General features: G+C 39.6%; 1 protein-coding gene across 1 annotated transcript in view; it reads left to right on the top strand.

Annotated features, from left to right (window-relative positions):
* The window catches only part of SPECC1 (sperm antigen with calponin homology and coiled-coil domains 1), an 84631-nt gene extending 64662 nt beyond the window's left edge, over nt 1-19969 (top strand). The window contains exons 13-16 of the mRNA XM_026055342.1: nt 451-553; nt 17430-17546; nt 18856-18915; nt 19720-19969. Of these exons, the coding sequence (XP_025911127.1) occupies nt 451-553; nt 17430-17546; nt 18856-18915; nt 19720-19809 (370 nt within the window). The 3' untranslated portion in view covers nt 19810-19969. The remainder of the gene's footprint in view (nt 1-450; nt 554-17429; nt 17547-18855; nt 18916-19719) is intronic.
* Nucleotides 19970-20831: the final 862 nt, after the last annotated feature.

Genomic DNA, 20831 nt, shown 5'->3' with positions numbered 1-20831 from the left:
CAAATTTTACAGTTTATTGAAGAACTCATTCCGCAGCAGCTTGATTGGGTGTGAATTTGTTGTTCCATATTCTTTAGGTAGCTTCTTTCAATTGTTCACCCTAAACCACAGTTTTCCATGTGTAAAGCAAAGAGGTTACTTGAAAATTTAATGTGTAAAGCTGATGAAAGTAATAGCAGAAATGCTGGGTTAAAACATACCATCTGGGGGACATACTCTCAAATATCTATGTATTGTTTTTTAGCTGTCTGTATGTAGTGATACCAACTGATTTGTTTCATTTGAAGACAAATATAGAATGTACGCTCTGAAAGTTATCACGGTTAGGCTTCCATTTAGGTTCTGTGGTGCCATCCTGCTTTGTCATAGGGATATGATTTACAAACTGAAAAATAAAAGGGAGACTTCAAGCATATTTATCTTCTTCTCCCTTGTCCTTCCCTGGATTAGTGTGGAAAGAAAGGACCCATTGGCAGCCCTGGCCCGGGAGTATGGCGGTTCAAAGAGGAATGCTCTGTTGAAATGGTGCCAGAAGAAGACCGAAGGTTACCAGGTAATCTGGAGAATAATTCATCATTATCCTATTTGTGTGCAGTAAGCAGTGTCACTTCAAAGAAATATGTGCATTTCAGTCTGCTGCTGTTTACATGTTTACTTCTACTGGACATTTCCAACCTCTTCCTTTCTTCAGATTTCTTTAACACTGCGGTCTCCAATATTACGTGGTCATAAATGATTCATTTACAAATGCTGAAATACTTGCTGTATCAAAGGTCACTGAAGGTAAGAAACAGTGTACACAGGCAGCAGCTCCAAGCTGGGCATCAATTTTAGAAATGGTGTTTTAGTGTTTTTTTTCTATAGGCTTCTGTGCTGTGCTATTGTGAGTGCTTTTTCCTTGGTCACTTCTGTAAAACTAAATAAATATTTCCTCCTGTGACCTTGATCAAATACAGCTTGCTACTTAGGGCCCAGGTCTTTGTAATCAGCTGGAGCTCAGCAGAATTATAGCTTTGTACAAAACAAATTTTGATTGCTTAAGAATGTGTCATTTCTTTGCAGACTGATTTTCACTGCCAAACAGGCACAACGACTCAGCCAGTTCTTGTATGTCCATTGCTGCGCTCATCCAGCTCTAGCTGGCGTTTGTATACAGTTGAGTTAGACCTTTGGCCTTGCTTGTAACTGAGCTGTAGCTGGCAGTTATAGACAACAGTTCATCCTGTGATATATGCTGGGTGTGCAGGATATTCTTGGTTTGATATAATGTTGAGATTTTTCTTTCTTAAGAATAATATTGTTTGTTACTTAGAGCAGAAGACAAAAGCATTTGTCACCACATGATATGCACCCTGGAACAAATCTTTAATAAAAGCAGAGTCTATCTTTTAAAGTAAATAATGAAAATTTTTTTTTTCATAACTAGCTCTAATGAAACGTTGTCTGTACCAGTCAGGAGTTTCGAAGGAAGAAAGACAGTAGCTTTCCCTTTAAATAATCTGATCTAGAAAAGTTTGAGTTGTATCATGACACTGGCATATTCATTTGACTCAAACAAATTTCACAGAAGGACAGATATCAGAGAAGGCTCTTGGCTTTATACCCACCTTAGGAGCAATAAAGACAGGATTAGAGTTTGGTCTCCGATCATGCATTATTGCCTGAAAGGCTATAGTGCTGTCCCCTAAAGTTGCATCTTCTGTGTTGTGTTGGATTTATACATATTTGTGTCTCAGCTTCTAAAATTCTCCTGGTCTTTGTTTAGAAGGCGTAGGGGGAACATTTCCATCCAGTCCTCAGAAAATGATTCATGAAATACACCTTTTCCAAGTCTAACTTCCATTAAGCCATCAAACTCATCTCTTGAGTAAGAATTTCTCCCTACAGTGTTGTCCAGTTTTGTTTTAAATGTCACATATGATGAGCTTCCTCCACTTCTCTTAAAACAGTCTAGCTCATCAGAGTTCACTGTTCGAAGCAATCTTTGAAAGGCAGCCTATAGTTTCCTTCCTCTGATTGCATCCAGGCAGGACTAAGGGTACAGCTTTTAGAAGTTATTATGTGGCTTTGCAAATACATAGCCCTACCCTGATTCTGCAAGTACCAAATGGGCACCAAGAGCGACAATTATTGTCTCCCTGATAGAAAAGAGAAGGAGTTTTGTTTTTCTGTGCTGAACCCAAGTACTGGGGCCAACTGTGTATCAGATAGCAGGCCACCCAGGAGGTATGCAAGGCAGTCTGGGTCTATTTGTTTTTCCTTTTGTTATTAGCCTCTAGAGGAAAATATGTCCATGGTTCAGAGGACAGTGGAAGTCTTAGCTTTATATGTGGCTGCAGGAGTAGTGTTGCTACTGACATGACTGTCCAGATGACATTTAAGAAAAAGCTTTGTCATTTTGGTTCCTTCTCTGATGAGGCTGTCCGCTGTTGTTACTCTTTCTGAAGCAGCAGAATGAGTTTCCTGCAGTTTTCAGAAAAAGCAGGTATAGCATTGACAAACACCGCATGAACCAGGAGAGTATGAGGAGTTCAGACTGGGAGGCAGTGGAGGGCTTTATTGCCCAGAGTGAAAGATCTCAGAGCAGAGATTAGACAGACGAACAAAAGGACAAACAATGTATTGATTTATGGTGAGAGTCTCACCGCTCTATCCTCACTCCTTCATCTAGAGGCATTATCTGTTGGACATTCCTCCTCAGATTCCCATTCCCATCATGCTCTTTGCAGTACATTCACTAACTCTTCTTGAACTTGCTTTTCCCTGACCCTTGCACTCTCCTGATAGGGCTGATATTAAGCTCCACAGGGAGTTTTTATCATTCTTGGGTACAGAGAGCTCGAGTGGAGTAAAGAACATCATCCCCCTTCCTTCCTTGGCTGCTGCACTGGTGGGAATGAAGTAATGAACTTCACCAAGCAGAACCCTGGTGACGTGCGTGACTTCTTTTCTGTATGCGATACCCRTGTCTGTGAGGCATCATCTGTGCAAACCTCCAGTATAGTCTGTTATGTTCTTTCTGACATGAAGCCCAGGACCACAGGTAGCTTTGGATGCCACCGTTTTCAGCTCCATGATGCAATGGAAATGGAATGAGAGAATAAAGAACATGTCACTTTGCTGCCTCACTTCATTTTTCAGTGAGATTGTGTACTGCCCTAAAGGTTTAGTATGAGTCTTTCCACAGCTCCTGGTTTGAGTGTTTGAGGAAAAGGGAGATTCCTTTCTGTCTGAATTATGGAGATATCTTGTTTCATCATGTAGTATGAACAAAATGGATTAGAATAACAGATTCTCTCAGTAGCAGTTACCATCCACGTCCCAGATTCACTGAGGAAGGCTGGATTAGTGACCTTGGAGAGTATCTGGGGATAAGATCTAGGGAGCAGTGCACAAGGCTCCACTTTTTAAATGCTTTAATCCATACAAGGCTTATACTATAGATAGAAATGTACGTCCTCCTGCTAATGGCATCTATCGTTGCATTGACTACAGTGGGAACATTCCCCAGCTTTGAACTTCAGTGCCTTCCCCAGGAGGAAATCTCATAAAACATGAGAGAGACATTGGAGGGGGTTGAGAGGGTTTGATTTATTAAAAAAAAAAATTGCACAAGTTTACAGTAACTGAGGGGAAACATGAAAACATCTATGTGTCTCTAATCTACTATGGCATTTCTAAGATCTTTATTTAAGCGGTGATTTGATATCAAAAATGAATGAACACTGAGGAGAAAGAATAATTGTTTAAAAAATGAAAATAGAAGCACTGAAAGGAAAATAAAGGTGAAGTTAAGTTTAATGACTAGGAGAAAAAGATATGAAAGTGAGATCTCAAACTATGGCATGATCTACCATATGAATTGCAATTGTCATATTTCAGTGACTGGGTGAATGTTATCTGGCATTTTGGGAACTGATTTTGAATAACTATGCAGAGCAGGATTTAAAAAATCTTAGCAGTAAAAAGAATTATAGTGAAATAAGGCTTTGGGCTCAGTGGCTTTCTGAAAAACTTTCTGGAGGAAAATGTCCAGATGGAAAAAACCCTCTTAATCTAATGTATGTTCATCTATAAGAATTGTGCACTTGCACATGGTCTCTCTTGCTAGACATGCATAGACTGTTCCTTCTGCCTCTCTGAAGTTGTTGACATCATGGTGTATAATGTAGGGTGATGAGATGACCAGACTTGAGAACTGCTTTTGTGGCTCTGGATCTCAATTACCACAGGTCCTTTAGACCACAAAGCCTGCTGAGAGTAAGTTATTTATGTTAAAATAGCTTTTTCTGTTGTCTTGTTTTTTTTTTTCATCTATTTAAAAAGGTTATATATCATAGCAACAGTGTGAATTAGAAATTGGGTGCTTTTTTTCTAATAGGCTCTGTTCTCATGAGTCTTAACTCCTGGAAACTGCTGAGAGTCATTCGTGTTGCATTATTATCTTCCATAATCATATCATTAGTGACTGTGGTGTTATTTAAGTGCCCTGGTTCTGCTTGCTCTCTGTGGAGACCATTTGTCAAGGGACCAAAGCTCTCTAGACTGAGTCTATTACTATCCACAGATGTATTGTGAAAACACAGAACATCAAGAGGCACTTAAACCGTGATCATTAGAACTGGGGATTATGGTTTGTGCCACACATACCTTCTCCAGACAGGGGAGGGAATTGCTGCCATGTTAATGAATACRGATTGCTTAGAAGAACTGTTTTCACATTTTTTCCAAACACTACACATCCAGCCTATGGCACAGAGAAAAAGAGAATCTGAGACTGACTCTTTTCTCCAGTGCACCATCAGGGTTATTCTTTTTATCAAAGTTATACTTGGTTTAACAGGACCCATCTGGGATCCACTTCTTGAAGAACCACCATCTTTTGTAATAAAATTATCTGTGCAGTTGTCTTAAGTAGAGGAATGCTAAATAGAAGGAGACAAGGAATGCTCTAAAATTGGCAAAGAGGAAATGGCTGCTATACCTCTGAAGATTTTTATATTTCATGCATCTCTACCTGTGCATTCAAGGCATTGCATTACATTATCTCCCTGACTGTGACGGTGTCAGTGCACCTTCTTGTGGATAGTGGCAGTGGACATCTTCAAGAGAAGAGGCAGTGCTCACCAAAAGCACTGACACCAATCTGAGATGACTGATAAGTGTCTTATTGGTATTTGTGGGACCAGCCTGGGATCAGATTTCAAAATATCTGGAGGAATCTCAACGGCATGCAGAAGCTACTAACCAGAGCAATCTTTAGCCTAGCTTTCCTGTCATAGAAGTTGATTCTGGAAAAAATAATTCCTTAAAAATTTTCTGCATGAAATACTCTTGCAACTATGAGCAAAGCTTGAAGAAAATGATTTGTTTATTTCAGTGCCTTACTTATAGTCACTTGAGTTTGAAGTAGGTCCCAGGAACACTGTGCAGTTTCAGAAAGTACGCTTAGGAGTGTCGGAACTATTTTGAGGTCAATACTCTCAGACATTGTATTGTCTTCCTTTTGTTTAGTCTAAATTAGCAAAGTGTGAAAATCGGTATGCCCAGCAGTTCTGAACATTTCTGTGTTTCTGTCTTTACTACATATATTTATAAAAGTACCTTTCCTGTACAGTGCTTCAGCTAACTATTCAAAAAGAAGAAAAAAAAAAGCCACCCTGAAGTATTCCTACTATTATGGCTATTCTAGCCTTGAGAGAGAGAAATCAGAAACAGGTTACTTCCAAACATAACCTAAAATGCATTAAGTGTACTTCTGAATGGTCTTACTACTAGAAGCATAAAGCTGGTATATCAGACCATGCAAAGTTCAGTGTCTCTTCTCTGTACCACATTCTGTGTGTAACAGGGATGCAAAAGCCTGGGGAGAAAAATAAAGGCTGTGTTGGTATTTGCTGTTTGTCAAATAATTATAGAAGAGACTAGTTGACTAGTGGTTTGGCAGTGGATATGTAAAACTTTTTACCCTTTTAAATCCAATTCAAACTCAGACTAATAGTAGCTTTTTGTTTGTGAATTTGTGGCTTTCTTTTTCTCACAGGAATTTGCATCCCTTTTCTTTTTTGTACTAGCCAGTATTTCCTCCRTATCCTCTCTGTTCTCAAGCTCTATTCCCCTGCTTCCTCCCATATTCCACGTATTTTTTTGACTGGTTTGCTGGCCGGATGAGATCCAGCACACATAAAGATGTACAAATCCCCAAATCTGTACATAAAAATTTGTACGTAATGATATACAAATGCCCAAGATGTACAAATCCAGACAGACTGGTGAGGAGGTAACATGTTCCCTTTGGTCAGGTGGTCATAGAGCCCATGCTCCTCATTAGAGAGGTCAGCTGCCTCTGCTGCTAGGCCAGCCAGCCAGGATGCCTGTTTTTTGGCTGCTGGTGGACCAAGTAGTTGTATTCAGAGATGGCAATTTATAGGAGATATGAAAATGGCTTCCTGACTGGTTGTACATTAATGTGTCCATGTTAGAAGATTTCTTCCTTACTCTGGAAACTAAGAGCTATATTTAGAAGCAAGTCAGTCATCTCTTTGTATGTCCTTACTGTGGGTAGCTAACAGTAGCTTTTCTACTTAAACAACTACTATCTCAGTCTTTTTTGAATCTAGACTCAACACTTTGCCTCACTTCAGTTACGCACCATCTTGGACCATAGAGAGCAGACAGGGACTCTAGTGCAAACAGTACCACTGTCTTCAGGGTTGGTCCTCAGGCTGGCAGTCTTAGTAAGGAATCAAGGAGCTTAATGGGACAAGAAAACAGAATCAGCCTTCTCAATCTCTGAACCTGGGCAGAATATAATATCTAGGACTTGGCTTATAATCCAATTAAACACTTCCTTTGACACTAACATAATGGAGCTTAGTTGTAAAGCCTTGAGCAACCCAACAGAGCTGTGCGCTGTCCTAAAGAAAGAAGAAAAGAATCCATTTGTTTCTTAATCACAAGATGTGCATTTGGGTATGGTAGCAATTCTCTTATCCTTTTCTACAATACTTTTTTTGTGTTTGTGTCATCAAGAAGCAAAAACTGTTTCAATACACTCCAAAGTTGTATCAACCTCTTTATCTTAAAGCAACATTAACCAGGTTTCTACCTTACTGTATAACTAATCATGAGAAGTAGTTAAACAGTGACATTCCATAATTCAGCAGTAACACAGAGGAGTGGATGTACAAGTTTTCTGGACACCTTTTCAAGTATGGCCTTTCAAGCAGCAAAGACAGGAGGTGAATCCATCTGCTGTTGCACACAGTTTATATGCAGCTTGGAAAGGCTGGATTCCCACAGTACTGTGATCTTGTGTGCTAAGAATCAGCAGCAAAACAAATAACTTCCAGTTTATGTGATGTGGGTGAAGAAAAACACTGAACAAAACCCCTCCAGAGTTAAATGGCAGCCATCCATTCATTCTTATGCAGAGTTCATAGCAGAGTCACTCTCTTCTGTGGAGGAGTGAGAGGTCTCCCTTCTGCCACGCGAGCCTGCATACGTGAGATTAGAGGTTGTTGGCCAGAGCCTGTGGAGTAAGGAGGAAAAAACTCCCTGTCTTAATGTTTACCAAGACTGTTAATGCAACATAGTTCTTCTCTCATGGAGTTACTGTAAAGTACTACGTGCTAGCACATCTATTCTGGTAAGAAGGTGTGTGTGCTTACTAATGTCACTGCATCCACATTTGTTGTAGCATTATGACAGTTAGAAGGGGGATATGTATACACTACTTTTTTCCCAGGAAGTTATTTGTGTATTCTGTGCATTTCTGAGAACTGGGTGACATGTCTGGCTCTCTTTGTATTTCTTTTTCACAAGAAATTTTAGTTCTGTGAAGAGGATGCTGATTTCAGAGAAAGTTTTCCCATCTATGCAAAAATTTAAGGGAGTGTTAGTGATAGCTATTGAGACAAGAGGGATTACTTTGTGTTTAAATAAAAATTGACAATAAAGGGGTCAGGAATTTTGCTCCCAAGTCTGCTCTGGACCAGCTCTGTGGCCTTGGCAATCTTGCAAAATATCATTGCCCTGATTTCCCTAGCTGTTAAAGTRAATAACATCATTTCATTGAGTGATGATGAAGTTCAGTAGTATTTGTAAGGTGCTTTAAGACATTCTGATAGAAGGGCAAACTTGTTGGGTTTTAATTACTGAGAATATGGGCTTAAAATTTCAAGATATTCTCAGTTCTTTTCCAGAATAAATTTTTTTATTTTTCTAAGTAAAAACACTTATATGAATCTGTACATGCAGTTTCTCTGTAAGTCCCAGCTGGATCCAGGGTTGGCTTTGGAAAATAAATACAGAAGCCAAATCATGGCATGTTGGGAGTAATCAGGTTAATTACCAATGTGCGAGCCCCCTTCACAGTGATGCCAATGCATAAACATGCTTCTCCAGTGTAGCCAAATAACTTGAGCCAAGTTCTACCTTTTTTCACAGAAGGGCTTTATCCTGTAAACAAATACAAATCTTTTGATTTGAGGGATAATATAAGTGCCCATGCAGCTCTCTCATGCGTAACTTTCTGTCCTGCTGGGTAATTTTAAAAATAGCATTTACATTCTATCCATCCCAAAGTCCAAGACTCCTTGCTCATGTTGCCTGGATGCAATGACAATCAGTGAAAACACTGAACTTATTGGTCACCAGCTGGAACAGCTCCAAACCATGAATTTAACTGGGAGAGAGCAGAGCCCTGCTACCTGCTCCACGAATATCCTTTGCTGTTGAGACCTCTCCCCACCTTGTCTCCATCCTTTACTKAGAGCTGGCAGGAGTCTGCAGCTTACCCCTCTGCCCAGGAATTCTAGGACACAGCTAATCTCTGCACTATCAATACAGATAATTAGAAATAACTGTGGGAGCAGTCAGAGTGGTCATTAGCAATTCTGCACCAGGGCTCCGGGCAGGAAGTAGCTGTGCTACTGGCTTGGACACAGAGGGGAGCTGGTTCCTCCCCCTCCCTCCCTCCCTCCCGCTTTCCCCAGCGTGTCTGTGTGGTGCTCAGAGCTGTGCTGCTGCATCTTCGCTCTTGCAGCCATGGGAATGAAGGAACACAGCCCAGTCTGTTTCTTCTCTGTGGCATTCAGCAGTGGTGTCATTTATACAAGTGAGTTGGTGAGAAAACTGATTAGAAGTGTTAGTTGTGTAGCAAGCGGTGAGGTGGCTTTCAGCAGGTGAGCAAAACAAGTATAATTTATAATAAAGAGTGGAAAAAAGAAAGGTAGCAAAAATAAGAACTCATCAAAATCATATGGGTTTATTACAATGGGAGAACTGCCAGATCTTATACTCCTGCTAGTTCTTGGTCTTGCTGCGTAATACACCTCTGCATCTCTGCACATAACTAACATTTGTTTTGCTCACTCACTGAACATGACAGTGGTGTAAATTACAGAACTACCACTCACACTTGATGTATATCTCTTGTCACTATTACCTCATCTCTGAAATGGTACAGAGCTGTCAATCAAATTGCTTCTACTTATACCTTTGGTTCTATATGTTTATATAAGAAAGAGCTAGCTCTCTGTGAACTCATCATTAACCATTCTTTCTCTACTTCAAGCAAAAGCTGGGTTGCAAAGTGATAGATTAAAACCCTAAATGAGGAATATATACAAAAACCTGTTATTTAATTAAATTAACTTTTAGTGAAACCTTTGAGGTAAGTGACTTAGCGATGAGAATGTTTTCATAGGGTAATTTGCATTCAAAACAACACATGCATTTGCCACAAAAGGTTCAAAAAATTCAGTATTTGTTATGTGCACTGTGGTAGCAGTTTCTCTGAGGCTTCTTCTTTGTTCACCAGTACTTGTTTTCATTTTAGAAAGATGGTCTTTATATGTTACAATGCAAAGAAAACCCAAAAATGGTGAACCCAGCATAGTGTGAACAGGATTCAAATGTTTGTCAGTCCACACAGTGTAATAGACCTGATGGACATGATCAGATGCCGTTTGGCTCATTAAGGAGGATACTCAGATGTGACAATGATGATTTAAATGTCAGTAGTAACTGTTTTTTCACCTTGCAAGTAAAGAAGATGGGACGTCACACATTTACTTTATCACATAGTACCATAAATAACTCCCATTTGGTACCACTTTCATTTTTTATTCTTATGACAACCTTAGTTATAGCAGCACCACATCACTTTTGTAATTGAAATGCCAGAATTAAGCTGCCTTGCAGAGGTCATGGGCCTCCTCATACCTCATGAGAGAAGAGCTGAGCTTGAGTAGTGTGCGGATCACGTTATAATGGCTTTACAATTTACTCTGAATGATGTCTCAAAGGCAACTCCTGTCAGCTGAGCTTGTTTTGAGTGAAGAACTTGAGAGAGCATCGTGATACCTATTCTTCTGCCTGACCTGACTAGGAAAGGTAATGAAGAAAAATGGTTGTGCCTAGCTTTTTGGTATCTTCTAAGAACTGTGGCTTTGAAGAGACTAAAATAGTTAGGAGCTGAAGAGCAGCTTGGCGAGTGCATGACAACAAACCTATTAAACTTCTTCCYTTTTAAACATCCCTGCTCCTTGTGACTACTGTAGCCAACTGATTTATGAGGGTTGGGTGCTTTTGCCAAAGAATATAGTATAAGCTCACTTTCAAATATGTTGTCTATGCTAAAAAGGCTCATTAATTTACACTCACTGAAGTAAATGATAAATGGTAAACCTGAGGCAACATCTGTGGCAGCAGTGGAACAAGTGGCAAACAGAATCTAGGAATGTGATGGGAAATGGAGTTTCTTTATAAACAGGAATGCAGTAAATGGAATAACCTTTTAAAGAGCTGGCAGAGTTATTTATCATTTCACTGTGCTATAATTACATGATTTAACAGTATTTTCACATAGCATGTTATGTTATGTGAGTTATGTTGTTTCATACACATATAATCAGCAATAATATGCGTGACTTACTGACATGCCTGGCAGAGGCATTAGAAATATGGATGATGGGGATAGAAACATAAAGTTTTGAAGAAAGGTTAAAACAATCCTTATGGAGACTGCAGCTGCCTGAACCATTTGAACTAGGGATATTAATACAGGCTGGAGGGTAGAAGGTCATTTGGCTTCCTTCCCAATCTTGGCTAACCAGTTAATCTCTATACAATAAACAGTACTGCTGTTCCACAAGTTATTCTGGATTTTTTTTTAATCAAAAGGCATGAGTTTATCATGTATYCCATTTAAGAGAAAAAAATTTGTAATAGAATTCAGAAAGGTTCCTGGTAGTAGATTGTGATAAATATGATATGCAAATCATTTTGGACTTGCAGCTACCCATTGAAAATAGCTGTGTGCAATTGTCCAAGTCATCTGGGTGCACCCTGTAATTACAGAGGAATCCAGGCAGCCTTTAATTTTAAACATTCATGCCTTTCATCTGTGTTAACTGGACCTGACCACACTTCTAATTCACCCATATTTCCAGTAGATTGCCCAGACATTTCACGTCTTTGGAACATTTTAGACACACTGGAGTGCTTTATTTGCTCAGAAGGTTAGATCGTGCTATAAGGAGTCGTAGCTTCTTCGCTTTTATTGCTTCTCAAGAAGAGTTTAGAATTTGCCTAACCAGAGTTCAGAGCTTATATGCTTCCCTTGATAGAACCTCTTTGGCTGAAGCCCACTAACGTGTCCCCCACCAATTAGAATGTGCTAAATCCAAATTAGATTTGCAGTTTCATGCAGCTATTGTTAAAGCTGGATGGGTGGAGATAATCCTTGGGAGTGGCCTTTCAAGGTACCTTGATCAGATTTTGCATTAGAAAGGTCACAGTTCAGATTTGCAGAGATGCGGTTCATGAAAGGGAGGTTCCTTTCCAGACATCTGTTTCTAAATATAACCACTTGAAAACACTGAGCTGTAAGACTTTTGGTCTGTGAAGGACATGTGGGCCTCTAGTTAGTGATAAGAAGGAAGAGTTGCAGAAAGCTGAGCCAGTTAAGAGGAAACTGCTATTTAAAGCAAAACAATTCCCTTTGGTTCATTCAGTATATTTATTTTAACTAGTTTTGCCTTCAGTGTATATGTTTATATTCTGCCTGGGATGAACCTTGATGCTTAGCCACTCTGCCATGTTCGCATTATGTCCTTCCATATCAATGGCTTCTGAATGACAGTAGGACATGTTGAGTGTTGTGGGGGGGGGAGAATGATGCTAAGGTCATATTTATTGCAGACTTTCTTCTACAGACTTCTAGTCTAGCTTCAAGCTGATTCATGTCTATAATTTATATTTCTGGGTCTTATAGAGAGAATTATGACTCAGAGAGCCATTGCTGTGAGCACAATCTACCATCTGCTTAGCAGGAATATGTCATGGCAGTATATTAACATACTCAGGCTGTAGTGAAAAGCATATGATGTCATTGTTGTTTTTTACTGAAGACCTGGAGTCAAAGATCTCTAGTGAAATCCAATGGGGTGGTTGTTTTTTCTTCARATAAACAAGGAGTTGTTTTTAGTGAGAGCAGATCACACAGATTTCCTTGTGTGTCTTTACCATGGCTCTCATAGCGCTCAGTTATCCACAAGCAAAGGTCTTGTTCCTGGGGTGGGGGGCTAAGGTTAATGACTTGCAGGTGTTCAGTGTCATTTAGACTTGGCCTGCCACTGATATCAGAGATAATACATTTGCTCTCTAAATAACATTGCCTGGATTTTTTTTTTTTTACTTTGCTTAATGTTAGGTACTTTAATATTCATAGATGCGAAACATACTGAGTACCTCCGTATTTTCAAATAACTCGGCTCCCTGTTTTTTCTCCCAGATTCCAGTCTCTGRTCATACCCAGTGCATGTGTAGTAGTAGTTCACTCATTAGCTCTCTTCTGAAATGAAGAACTAGTTTCCTTGACAAGGAACCAGGGCACTGCTCTGGAAACAGTTTGGTCTGGAGATCATCCCTATAAGTGGTATGGACACCCCCATGCCTGGTTTGCTTCCCATTGCCCTACACCATCCTCTACCACTATCCCAGCAGGCCTTGCACCCTCAAATCTTTCCATGCACCTTTTTACCACTCCACAGGACATGTGAAGATGCTCATGTCATCATGTTGTAAAAACACCCCTCTTTTAGCTTGCAACATGACTTTCATGTTCTTTCAAGATTTTCAACTGAAAAATAAAACCACACAAAATAATTGTCATAGCAGTACCACAGAAGACCCAGGTCAAGTGCTGTGTAATATGGATGTGATATGTCTGCCCCAAAGAAAGCTCTAGTAACTCTGAGCCGCAAGCTACTCAGGACACCTTGGCCCATGGGCCAGGGGTTGATTCTGACGCAGAAGCCTTTAGCAGTGTAAAACCACTGACATCATACTAAGGCTGGATATTGGGATACTAGTGACTACCAGACATCTTGTGACCATAAGATTGCGAATTTTCTACTCTGCCAAACCAGCATTATAATTCAGTTTGATCTGCAGTCCCCATTCTATTTTCCTGTTTATTCCTACATTCATTCTGCATACACTCTGGTGGTAATATCTTCTGCCTAAAGCGTGCTATCCTATACTGTTTAACTTCTAGGTCTCTCCTCAGAAGCTTCATGCTGTTGTTCAGAGCTTGGGTGGGGGGAGATTGTGCTGTAAGCACACTGGGAACTGAAGAGAAATCACCAAACTCTCCATCGAGCAGTTTGGAGGTGTACATTAACAACCTCCACGGACACAAATAGCTCCCGCATATTCATGGACTGTGTGTCCAAGAATAGGGAGGTGTGGCAGAAAGACTGGGACAGGCTCCACTGCCAAAATAATCAAGAGAAGTGAATAGTTTCCAAGGTGTTTGTTCCCTAAATTGTTTTCCTTTTTTTTTCTGGCTTCAGTCGAGCCAGTGATCTCCAAGAAATCAGAGTGCCTCTATTTTGAGTTAGTTCCTCTTGGTGGGGGGTAATAGGTATTGCAAATAAAGTTGCTGTGTAGGAAAACACAGGAGATCACTTTCCATTTACTGTGTCCTTATATTCCAAAATAAAATGTTGTCAACACAGAATCTAAGATGAAATGCCACAGAGGAGTTTATACCATGAATTTCCATATGAAATGGAAATGGATTTGTTTAGAGGAAAAAAACACAACTCACTGATAGTCATTGGGTGTGAAGATGGCAACTGAGTGGTTTTAGGTATGTCTAAATGTTTGTTGTTTTATTATTAACAGAACAGTTGAGTTGAAGCTTGAAACACTCATTTTGGGTTTGCATTTAGGACAAAAATTCAGACTTGTGTTTGTTTTCTCTGTTCATTATGGCATACTACTTTGCATTAGTTTTCATATGTGGTTTAAACATTGTCAGTAGAACCCCATCCTTGAACTCTTGCTTATTTGTGAGACATGGATCCAAGAATTACTAAAGATGACTGGCTGGAGGATCCAGCTGGAGACATGAGGATTTTTGGACCATAGTTCTGATTTTATTACAGACTTTAGCACTTTGCACCTCTTGGTATTTTTAGATTGGAGGAGGAGAAGAGTCTTAGGTATAATTAAATGTACAAAGCTGAGTAAAATTGATCAAACTGATGCTGGACTGATAAAATACTGTAGGAAGGAGCAGTTTTGTGTTTCGTGCCTCTTTCTTATAATAGCATCATGAGAATGAGATGTAATGATCCCACACAAACATGACTTACCTTTTTGTTTAGTCCTATTGCTTAACTCAGGCTTTGGTTGTTCCTGCTTCCATGACCTTTGGCAGAGGGGGGGAAAAAATCTCCATTTATTTTCTATTCCTACCATGCAAGTATAAAATGAAAATATTGGCATTTGATGGTAGGCTATTTGCTGAGAAAATGTATTGGCCTCAGTAAAAACACTTCAGTAATTTGGCAGTTAATCCTTTCCCTATAACTGTGGATTGATAAATAGTATGTATCTTGTTTGTCTTAAACTTCCAGAAAGCTGAGTAATGCAGCTTCGGCCAATTCCATAATATAAGGTTGTCCTTCTTAGTGCAACTTTGTGGCTTAGGAAAAACCAAGACAGTTTTCAGAGCAAAATACTTTTTTCTTTGTGATGTTATTCAACCACTAGGTCTCTTTTCTTTTATCTCAATTGAATGATGTTAATAGCACATAATACAATGTGGTGGCTGATGCAGTGCAGTAATGACTACTCCTGATGGCCTACATTCTGAACCCATTAGATTTGTAGATTTATTGCAGCCAGAGGTATTTTAACCTGAAAAGTTCTGTACTTCTTTAACTTGAGTCATATTTTGTTAGACATTTATTACTAATCTGAAATCTTGTATGACTGAGCAAAGTCCAGGTTCGATAACTAATAATTGAGGCATCATAAGTGAAGAACATATGCTAAAGTATTTGCTGTCTGGGTTTTAGTGTGCCTGTATTAGCTTTTGTATGAAAGATGTACTAAAAGCTTTGTATTTTGGGGAATCTTGAAGGAAACTGAAAAAAAAGTTAAAAAAAAAAAAAGTGGCAGAGAGTCTGAGCTGAAGTTCAGTTCACTGGAAGGTGTGCTTGGCAAGAATGATTTGATGGTAGTCCCTCACCTTCTATAGTGTGAGAGACGAGGCAGTACCATATTATCCTGGAGCCTTCCGTGCTCTGCAGTGAACATCTAGAGCTTTTACTTTTCTAACCAGTATCTTGTAAATTTACTGTTTTGTTTTTAGCTGGTATTTGGAACTACAGCAGCAAAACTTGGCCATGAGTATTCCTTAGCATGCTGATATGACTACGTCAGTGCAAACAAGAGACTCAGAAAGGTCACCTTGTTCACAGAATCAGAACTGAGCCACAAGTGTATGTTTAACTACAACTATGCCTAAAAAGAGAATCCCCATAAAGAACCCTTAGTGCACAGTAATGTTTGTATTTTAAAGGAGGTTTTTTTAGATGGGCTGATTTAAAAACATAAATTTTTGATTCTGCAGTCACTATAATCCGCATGTTGGCCATATGATGCTCTGGACTTCACTCTAGCCAATATGTGATTAAAAAATTGTTCAGCTGTCATGAGTAGGAAAGCTGTGTTTTCTCTGTGTGCCCAGGTGCACCCTTGTATTAGGTTATGTGACTAGCAAGGAAGAATCCCACTGTAGCAGTAACAAGAAGGGGAAGGAAGACATTTTTTGACCATCTAAAAGCGCAACTATGTTAGACCATTTCTCTGGAAATGTCTCCTTTTTGCTGTCTTTATTGCAGTTCTGTTGAAGGTGGCAGTGGTGGAAGTATTACTACAGATAAGTCAGAGATTTTTCTAGCTCAGTTCCAAGGTTTCAATGGGGTGCTCTTTAAYATATCCATGCCCACTGAAATATTGCTTCCTCCAGCAAACCCGGCACTGCTGTTGTGTTAGGAAATGTGGGAAGACAAAGCTTAAAGGTTCCTATTTGTTGCTGTTCTGTAAGGATCTTGTATTGTACTTGTTACCAGAGACATTGTCACCTTTGTCAGTGAGAAGTAATAGGAGCATAAGCGTCAGGAAACCTCTGTTCTCTTTTCAACTACTTCTAGCTAATTTTGTGAATGAGGGTAGGTGATTAAATTCTGTATCTCAGACTTCCCCTTCTTTATCTGCCTTTTGTAAAGTGCTCTGTGATGTGCAGATGAAAGATGCCGCATCCGTAAAGAATATGAGAAAGCAGACATGCATTCATGCAAATGACTCTGCAAATTAGGCACATCTGCCCAGYGCTTGGAAAGCTGCCCATTCAGCCATTGGTGTTGCCAAGTCTGAGCCTCCCTCTGACATGCAAATAAGCACATTCTTTATTTAGGGTTTAAGGACTAGGTTAGTATTTCATCAGTTTGATATCACTTTTGATAAGGTGCTGAATCAAGTTATAATTGTTAATTATTCATTCTCATTAAAACAGGTATCTGCTGTGTAATATCAGAAGGGTAACAGTGGTCAAAGACACTGATTACACAGCCCCATTGTCCTGCAAATCCATCCCCACTGTTAGACATCCTGAATATAAGGCAGAGTGAAACTGATTACAAAACATTTTTAAATATCAGTGTCTTCTCTTCTAGGTGCTGGAGAAATGATATTTCTGCCATTCTGTAGTTAAGCAAGACCAGATAAAGTCCTTTCTTCTGCCAGCTTAGGGAAACTCCAGGTGCAGTATGTGCTGCACATGGTGTTTCTCACCTTGTAGAAAGCATAGGAGAGAGTCTCTCTGTATGGGGTCTGGTGTGAAAAAAGTTTAACTCCTTAATAATCCATTATGCAGGCCTTTGAAACCTGCCATTCTACTTGATATCTTTCTACTTGCTATGAAAAAGAAGGGGAAAATGTAAAATGTAAATGAATGTCCCTTTAATACTCTTGAGTTTTCCCTCCTTGACTGCATAAAAAGCTGTTGTTTGGAGATTTTGCCTGGTGTAACAGTATTCAGGARCGGTTCATGTTTCGTCTTACAGAATATCGACATCACCAACTTCAGCAGCAGCTGGAGTGATGGACTGGCCTTCTGTGCTCTCCTGCACACGTATTTGCCTGCACACATTCCTTACCAGGAGCTTAACAGCCAGGATAAAGTAAGTTTTGTTATACCTGTTCCTAAGCAATTTGCAGAATTCACAGGGAACATTATCCATTTTGATGGTTTTGCGTATGTGGTGGAGACACAGTGTTGCAAGATTTTGGTATTGATTCATACAGAATAAATAGATGGGAGCAACAGGAAGAGACAAATGTAATTTAAGAACTTAGGAAACAAGCTGACTGAATGAAAAGCGGAGGGAAACTGACAGTGAACTCCTAGAGAGAAAAGGCAGGGACTACTGGATAAAGACTTAGTGACAAGTTGCCTGAGCCCAGTGAGTGCTGCATATAAACATGAAGACAGCATCCCTTTTGAAAGGCTACATCAGACATTTCCTGCTGCTCCTAATGTCCTAAGAACACGGCTTTCTGGGGGTGGTTTCCTTCCCTTTTTGACAAGTACTGAGGCAGAAAAATATTGGAGGATTTGGCTTGCTGTATGTATAGATAGTCAAGGTTTTTCAGCAGGGTTTCAGTTTTAGTGTGTGACAATCAATGGGTAATAAAAGTTTAATGTCAAGATGATTTGCAGATCTGCCCTGCGTTTCTAGACTCCTTTTGAGTTAGGCAGCACTCATTGAAGCGCTGAATCTAGGCAGACCAATCATTCATTGAACTATTTGGACAACGGTGTATCAAAAAGTCAAACCATGTCAGCACATTCCAAATATGTTATTAAGACCCTCACAAAGAGGAGGAGCCTGGATTTACTTCAGCTAGCTAGTATCCATTACAATAACAGTTATGTTATCTACAGGAATGCCTTATACATTAGTTAACACCTCTTCAAAAACCTTTCACTCCCAATAAAGACAGAAACTTAGTGTTTCTTTTTGACCAGTTGTAATCAGTTTCACAACAACCTATTTGTCAAAAACAGGATTGTAGGTTAGGCAAGAGCAGATGAGCTATTCAAARGCAACTTGTTTGTGAGTATACCTTACTAATGCAAAAAAAGGCGGGGGGGAATGCCCTAAGACAATCATACAAAAAATTCTTTGGGTTTTGCAGCTTTTTAAGGAAGCCACTCTGAAAAGACTTTGCAAACTTTGACAAAACATGCCTAAAGCCATGTGTTCTGGTTGGACAGGTGATTCATTGCTCTTAGTATTCCTAGCTGTTCTTAACTGGGACTTGGGTCTAGCTGCCTTCTCTGTGTGAAGATACTGAATCTGATGTTTTTCAGTTTTCAAATATACCTGCTCATTTAGACTTATTGACTAATCCAGACACACGGTAGGATTCAGGAAYGGTAATCATACTTTGGTGATAATGCTTTTGAACCTTGTTTTATTTTTACAGAAGAGAAATCTGCTGTTAGCATTTCAAGCTGCTGAAAGTGTAGGCATCAAACCCAGTCTGGTGAGTAACCTACTGTTAGCAAGGCAAGAATTGCTGCATACACCATTCCAAATCCTTTGTTGCCATGCAGCCGGTCAGTAAGATTGCATTGAAAATGTTCACATAGCGTTAGGGAAAGCTGCAACATCATCTCTGAAAGTTCCAAGTGTCAGGAGAACATCCCAGCAGGAAACATTTGTAGAATCATAGAATGATATAGTTTCAAGGAACCTCTGGAGGTCATCTGATCCTGAAATGAGAATATGGATTGTGTGCTCTTATTGGAAACCTATTTTAGAAGATGATTCCTGTTTTTATGGGCAGAGCCCTATATCTGACTGTCAGACTATTTTCCTTCCTTTTATTTTAGTTTTTTAAAAAACAGAAGGATAATTTTCTTGTTAAACTATCTGTTTAAAAACTCTTTGCTAAAATCTAAAATATGATAGCAAGGAAGAGGTAAGATTAATATGAAAGGAAGAAGTATTTAGGGGTTCATGAGCTACGTGCAGAACCAAAGACATACAAAGAAGCAGCAGTTTAAATAAAATGAAGGTATAGAGAATTAATTCTTGATTGCAGGTGGAAGAGATCTTTACAGGATGTAAAATGCATGTGGCTGTTTAACTAGTTTGTTCTTTGGCATGAGTCTCACAATTACACCAGGCCAATACATCTTTCTCATGGATTTTGATATTGTATGTGGCTTTAACGAGCTCTGGAACTGAAGCAGAAGTAGTGTTCAATAGCCACAACTACTCAGAGGACCCAGTGATGTTCACAGTGGTGGTGCTTGACTAAGTCTTGGCAATGTGTCCTGTGCAGGAACTCAGTGAGATGATGTACACAGACCGGCCAGACTGGCAGAGTGTGATGCAGTACGTCGCCCAGATTTACAAGTACTTTGAGACCTGAGATGCAGAGCAAGAGGTGGACAGAAGTGGGGAGAGACTGAAGAATGCCACAGATGCACTCAATCACTTTAAAAATCCCCTTGCTCCTCTTCCACAACCAACCTAAGCTCTTAGTCTGAAAGAAAGCTCTTCCATAATTTTGGTTACATCTGGGACTACAACCAAATAAATATCCATTGTCCACCTATACAAACCAAATTCATCTGTAATTTTATTCCTACATGGAAATTGCAAAGCATTTTCTACCAGGTCCGGGATATTTCTGAAGAGGATCCCTTGTGCTAAACAATGTTTGCCTCAAACCAGACTCTGCCAACAGGAGACCTGCCACAAAATGAAGTATTAAATCAGTGTGGACTAATGCTGGCAGTCAAGAGAAGCTGGGAGATTAATACTAATACAAAAGCCCAAGAAAATGCTCTTCTTGCCAAAACATGCTTAACCCATCCCAAATGTATGTTGCTTTCTTGCCTTCATATATTTTGTAAGACACCATGACAGATGCACGTAAGTGTGTAGAACTTTAAATTGAGTTATTCTGACACATCTGTCCCAAGAAGCATACTRATTTGCTTGTCATAGCTTATCCGGCAGGATAGTAACAGGATCATTTGTCACTTGGAAACCACGCTCTGTTCCATCACTAGTTAGCGACAGAACTTTAAAGATACTGCTAGGTGCTGGGACTCCATTTCAGATCAAACAGAAGTAATTTCTTTGAGAAAAATAGCTTTATTACTACAGCTTCATTACTATGGCTTCATCACTACAGGAAGCCAGAGCCCTGTTTCCCAGCTGACCGTGCAGGCGCAGTTACCGTGCAAACGCAGCTTACTAGCTTTACTTTACAAGGTGCCAGTAATCAGGTGGTGACTCTTTAAGCAATACAGTGACATCTCAGTACTTCATATTTTTGTGGATTGAGTGGAGTAACTTCTTTCTTCTGTGTTGATCTTGAATAATCAGCAGAGGTACATAGTTGCTGTGTTGATGCATGAATCCTGAGACGGCTTGTGCCCTTCT

This window comes from Apteryx rowi, unplaced genomic scaffold (genome assembly GCF_003343035.1).
Source record: "Apteryx rowi isolate R43461 unplaced genomic scaffold, aptRow1 scaffold_99, whole genome shotgun sequence".
Lineage (NCBI taxonomy): Eukaryota > Metazoa > Chordata > Aves > Apterygiformes > Apterygidae > Apteryx > Apteryx rowi.
The sequence above is the reverse complement of the archived record's forward strand: the minus strand, read 5'-3'. Positions and strand labels throughout refer to the sequence as shown.